Raw genomic sequence first — 6,113 nt, 5'->3', positions numbered from 1 at the left:
GGGATGAGGGCAGGCAGGCACAGGGGACAGTTGGTTGGTCAGCCTTGTCCCACCTAATGTCCTCCGTACCAAGACAACAGCTAGAAATCAACCCCCTAGAGCGCTCGGTTTGGGAACGCCTTCTATAAAATACCGTCGACACCCACGAGACTGAGCTAGCTGTAACTCTGACTTCCTCCCTTCCATGACGGAGGGAGGAGCCTGGCCCCGGAGCCCACGGCTCCGCCGGTCTCGCTGCAGCTGTCTTCACTGTCAGCAAACTAGTCTAGCAGTATGGTATAGCAGAAACAAGCTGGCACGTGCTGTGGGACCTTGCGCGAGCTGCTTCACATTTCTGAAATTAAATGAAAACAGTGACAGAACCTCCCACGTTAAAAAAAAAAAAAAGGTGTGAGGGTTTCACGTGGTAATGCAGAACGCATCTGCAGAGTCGCTAAAAGCACTCATGGGTGACCTGTAATTTTGAGAGAACTTCCACTGTAACATAACACACACCCAGAACGTGCCCCAATTCTAAGCGTAGTTTGATGAAATTTCACGAAGTCACACACCCAGCAGCCAGCAACCCCCAGACTAAGCAACGGAACTTCAGCTGCCCCCAGAGCTCCCTTGTGCCCCGACCAGGCACGGCCCTTGTCCCCGTCAGCCGCCCTTCTGACTTCTACCACCAGACTACGCGCCGCTTAAATAAATGGAAGCTTACACATCACTGTCCTGTGGAGCGAGGCAGGGCTCTTCACTCCCCCTGCTCCCCGACACTCCACTGCCTGAACACGCTGCACGTGCCCACCCTTTCTTCTCTTGACGACATCTGGGTGGCTCTCAGTTTGGAGATCCTGAGTGTTTTATTTTAGAACTTCTGACACCCTAGGCTTGCGTTTTGTGATAACAGCGCCGGCAGGAGCTGCCAGCGCCGTCAGTGGGCTTGCCCTTGGGTTCTCACTCCTTGCTTCCGGACCTTGAGGGCAGGACTCAGAGTTATCTGAAAACCGTTGTGTGTGCACACAGATATGTTTTCCTGGGGCTAAATCCACTGTTCTCATTAGGTTCAAGGGGGTTCTGTGGCCCCAAAACGGTTAAGAACAATTGTCCTAGAATGGCCAGACCCAAGTAAGTTTCTCGGGGTCGGATGACATTCACGGAAGATTCTTACCTTGGAAAACCTTGTTTCACACTGGTACAGCTGCCCAGGTGGCTAGAGTGTAGGTGAGGCTGTGCCCTGGCCTCACACGTGGGAGCCGTGACTGGACAAGTAAGCTCACCGCTGAGTGCTGGGGAATTGGGATAACATGCCCTGCCTGCGAGGCTGCAGTGAAGATTCCGTGACCGTCCACGTCTGACACGGAGGAAGCAGCCATCAGTTGTGGCTGCCACTGTAATTATTCTATGGCTTCTTTCAGACTTGAGAGCTGGCATTCCAGGGAAGAGCCTGTTACCTGTGGAAAAGCCCCCGAGCCAGGAGATCGGGTGTCAAGTGTTGGTTCAGTCACTAACAGACTGTGGCCTGGGCCTCAGTTTTTGCCTCTGTGAAACGAGGGAGAGATGTGGTCCCCAGTGCCGCCTGCAGCTCAACTTGCGCGTGCTCAGTGGGCTCCACAGCCCTCATCCCAGGAGAGCGTTTTCCCCTCCATCGCCTGACACCTCGCGGCTGAGGTCTGCAGGAAAGAGGTTTCACTGAACCACGCTCTTCTACATGCTTTGGTGAGCAGGATCTGCATCCTTTGACAAGCCTGCTGGCTTAATAAGTATCATTATCAGAGGGTGCTACTCACTTCCCCGACTTCCACTTTCCAAGCTGTCAGCTGGCGTTAAGTGGAGACGAAGATGAGAAAACGTCACCCCCTGGACAGTCCCCTTGGCAGGGGGGGACTGGGGGAGGTCACAGCACGGCCCAGGACGTGTCTCCTCCCTCCCCTCACAGGCCAGCGCACCCTGCTCTTCCTCATCCACACTGGTGTGCAAACACGAGTGAGGGGCGCTGCGGGGGGCTGAGGAAGTGAGTCCAAAGGTAAAGAGAGAAAACGTACTTGGGGAGGGATTAACCCTTTCAGGCCAGAGAATAATCCAGGACATGACCCACTCCCCTCAACTCAAGGACGCTGGGACATCCTGACAGTTGACACAGCCTCCAGCTGTCTCCCTCTTCCCCGTGCCAGTCAGATGTGGCCTGAGTGGTGGCACTGCTCACTCCCAGTGCCCTGACAAGAGCCGGGCTGGGAGCAAGTCGGCGTCAAGGGCGCAGGAAGAGCCTGGGACGAGGGCAGGGAATCTGCCTGCAAAATGGCTGATGACCACACAGTGTGCAGGACATCGCCACAGTCCTGCCATTACTGTTCTGTAAAACCCAACACGGAGTCCCCAGCCCCTTCGGGAGAACGCATCTCCCTCCCTCCCCATGCACATGCCACGGCTCTGAACGACAGGGAAGAATTACAGACCAAAGCGATCCGCCCAAGTTCTAACGATGTAAACATTTATTTAAAAAATACTACAGAGGAGAGACGTGGATTCAAAAAACAGAGTCATATACAGAAACAAAATGTACTGGACCAAAAAAAAAAAAAAAAAAAGAAGACACCATAGGCATTCCAGAAAGGAGGATAGTGGAAAACTATTTACACGTCATTTATAAAAGAGCAAGTCTATAAAAGAGTGTAATATCAAAGTATAAATGCAAAATATAGTGGCACATTGTGTGAACAAGGAGAGACCAGTACCTCATAGAAACAGGCAGTTGAGGGAACCAGGGTGGGTCTATTTTGCTTTGTCTGCAAGGCCGCTGGTGGTGTTCGAGCACCTCCCTGTCTAACAGAGCAGTCGGGGTGGGGGGGCAAAGAGGTGATGCACTGTGAAAACAGCATCAAACGATCCAGAGGAACCACCTCTACCAGAGAAATAAAATACAAGTTTAGGTGATTAGTGTAAAAAGGGGGCCCGTGCGAGGACACGGGCATGAGAAGGCATGAGGAGTGGAAGGTGGTTTCTCCCAGGTTACTCCCGAGCCTGGCGCCAGGCCCAGGCAGGTGCCTGCCCGCTCTTCAGTAGCTGCTCTTAGGTCAAGGTCAAGGACCCTTAGGCTCCTGCCCCACGAGCCCAGTCCTGGGCAGCCCGGGGTGACTACACTGAAGCGTGCTCTTTGAGACACTTTCTGGGGTTTCATTTATTTGTGGTTCGCTTCATCCCTGATGACCCCGACAGAAACAACCAGGCTGTGCGTTGCTCGTGGTAATTACAGAAGACATCTGTTCGCCAGGGTGCAGCCGCAGCCCACTGCCTCCTGTCTGTGCACTGGCACAACGGCGGCTCCCTCTGTGTTGGAGGCACCTGTGCGGAAGGCAGGGTTCTGAAAAGCTTCAAGAACTCCAGAAAACTGAAGACCGGCTTGTCACAAGAGGAAAAGCCCTTTGTCTAAGAGGAGTACAAGGGAGTGGAAAGAGATCAACCAGAGATCAAGACTAAGTGCCTCTTCAGGACACCTGGAAATTCGGAAGGAAGGAAACTCTGCGCCTGCTGCAGACCTGCCTGGGCCCAGCGCTGGGCCATCTGGGGGCCTGCTGCTCACCCAACGAGCCACCCCTCCTACCTCCCTGCCCCTGTAGGCTGAACAGCGACCCTGCCACCCTCAAGACTCAAGCTTTCTATCCAGGATTAGCAGTGCATGTCACAAGAGAGCAAGGAACTGGGCTCGAAGGACATGGCAAGAACGGATGACAAGGCCCCTCTCCCACACCACGGACCTCCCTGGCCTCCCCACTGGTCCCGGGACCCAGTGGCTAGTTGGTTTTAGCACCCCGTTTTACCCCCCAAATCCAGAGCTGTCCTCCACATGAGGAAACGGTGCGGACACGGGCCCCTGACAGCAGGGGCGGGCAGGGTGACCAGCTGGCAGCACTTCCCAGGATGTGGTCCCGAATCAAGTCTTCAGCACAGGGAGCCCGAGGAGACGCGTGCACAGCCTCTCTGCACAGGGTGAGTGGAGTGACAGTCCCAAGGCCTTGATGGCAGCTCCCATTCAGGGTACTCCTTCTTGGGGTGAAAGAGAGGTGAAGGCACAGCCAGAGGAGGTCCCCCAGAAAGAAAAATGAAAAGGAAGTGCTCATCCACCTTCCCAGCAGACCCCGAGAGCTCAGTTTTGAAGCACTATGTGCAGTCCACAGAGCGGGAACTCCACAGACAGAACTCGGGAGAGGAGGCTCGGGGAGCCAGGCTGAGGAGGAAGCAGCGCGGGAGAGCAGCGGGCGCGCTTGCAGGTAGGAGGGCGGGGCTCCAGGCGCCCGAGCTCCGCGCCCAGGTCCCAGCGCGCTGAGCTGTCGGTCACCGGCAAGGGCACGGGGGTGGGGTGGGGGGGTGGGGTGGGGTCCCACGCGAACTGCAGGCTCCTGACGCCCAGCTTCTGCTACCTCTGTACGATGTCACTGATCTCTTTCACGGAGCTGAGGAGTTTGCTGAAGTCCTGAGTGGCCGCCGGGCCACTCCCTGCTGTCGCTGGGCAGATCTGAAGCTCCCGAAGATTATTCTCCAGTTTGTTGATGGCCTCTCGGAAGGCAAACTTGTTCCTCATTTGTTGGATGGAGTCCACGTAGCTCACACAGAAAGTGTAGAGGTTTTTGCCAGCCTCTAGCACGGCGCTATGGCTGGCCATCTGCTCGGAGTTCTTGGAGATGGCAAGGCACAGGGCCTCGGTGCCATCCAGCACCACACCCTTGGTGATGGTGCCACTGGCAATCCGCTCGGGAGGCTGGCGGGTTTTCCGAAGAGACACGCGGGTCGATATGAGAGGGATGAAGGCAGTGGAGGACGGCTGGTCCCCTGCTTGGGCAGAGGATGCTGAGGGCAACGTGGAGGGAGCAGGGGCTGGGCTGGTCGGAGTCCCCGCCGGCTTGGTGGACGACTGTGGCTTTGGCATGGACGGGAGCACAGGCTTTTTGACACCATCTCCCGGTTGGCTGGGTTTGGCAGCATCACAGTTCACAGCATCCACACCCAGAGCCACGGATTTTGCTTTTCCACTGGCACCTGCCTCCCCGGCTGCTTCCTGGCTCGGACTCTGAGAGGGCTTCCCGGCTTTCCCAACAGATGCTGGTGGTGGGGGTGGTGGGGCGGGTTTGAGCTTGGACAACTTCCCCTTGTCTCTCCCCGGGGACTCGGAGGAGGGCTTGTGCCTCCTCACTCTAGACTCCTCGGCAGGGGCCTTGCTGGTCCCTCCAGATCCACCTGGCCCTGCCCTGCTGCTGGGGGGCGCTGGCTCAGCAGGTGTCCCCAAGGCACTGGCCTTCCCAGCCTCTTCCCTGTGGGGAAGGCCAGAGGAAGGCGTGGCCACAACCTGCTTCCGGAGGAGTTTTGGAGTCAGAGTGGGAGGGCTGGAGCCCGGGCTGGACTCGGCTGTGTCCTTGAAGACCTCATCGGCTGCTTCCTCGGTCTTTTTCACCAGCCTGGGTGGGGGAGTGACTGTGCCTCTGGTCACCTGGTCAGACCTGTTCTCACTCGCCCGCTTCCGAGGCAGAGCCGGCTTCTCACTCTTGTGGCCTCCAAATGTGGATGAGTCAAACTGTCTCCCCGTGGACTGCAGATCCCGAGGCAGCGTGACCGACCGCCACTCTGTGTCCTTGGCCCCGTGGGGCATGCAGGAGGCAGAGCAGGATCTCAGGAAGCGCTTGCTGGAGCTGCCACCACTCTCCTCCTCACTGGCTGCTAATCGGCTGCTGGTCAGCGTGCTGGACTTTTTCCATAGGTGGGGAGACCGGAAGCCTGCACCCCCTGACTCCCGGAAGGCTCCATTGGGGACACCAGCCCCGCTGCTGGGCTTTGGGGACTTGGCTGGCTCGGCTGCATCCGAGGGTGCGAGAACCAGGGCCCCGTTGCTGATTTCACGGCCTTCTTCCTCGCTGGCCCCTTTGCGCTCGGGCTGGCCGTCTATCTCTCGGAAAGAGCTGCTGCGTTTGGGAGGGGTTGGGGCTGTTTTCTTCTTCTTCTTGATCAAGGCGCTGAACAAGTTAGTCTTCTTGTCTTTGGGGAGAAGGCGCTCATCTTCATTTAGGCCACCATCCTGAGGACCTCGCTCTTTTCGAGGGAGCAGTGGAGATACAGTGGGCTCATGGTCCAGAGGATCTGAA

At 57.0% G+C, this 6,113-nt stretch overlaps 1 protein-coding gene across 6 annotated transcripts in view; it reads right to left on the bottom strand.

Moving 5' to 3' along the window:
* Positions 1-2,451: 2,451 nt before the first annotated feature.
* ABL1 (ABL proto-oncogene 1, non-receptor tyrosine kinase) overlaps positions 2,452-6,113 on the bottom strand; it is a 123,177-nt gene continuing 119,515 nt past the window's right edge. For all 6 annotated transcript variants that reach the window (XM_031677672.2, XM_006216615.4, XM_072960301.1 and 3 more), the window contains one exon: positions 2,452-6,108. In XM_031677672.2, the coding sequence (XP_031533532.1) occupies positions 4,397-6,108 (1,712 nt within the window). In that variant the 3' untranslated portion in view covers positions 2,452-4,396. The remainder of the gene's footprint in view (positions 6,109-6,113) is intronic.

The sequence above is a fragment of the Vicugna pacos genome, chromosome 4 (genome assembly GCF_048564905.1).
Source record: "Vicugna pacos chromosome 4, VicPac4, whole genome shotgun sequence".
NCBI lineage: Eukaryota > Metazoa > Chordata > Mammalia > Artiodactyla > Camelidae > Vicugna > Vicugna pacos.
Note: the sequence above shows the minus strand (reverse complement) of the source record. Positions and strands in the feature narration are given on the sequence as shown.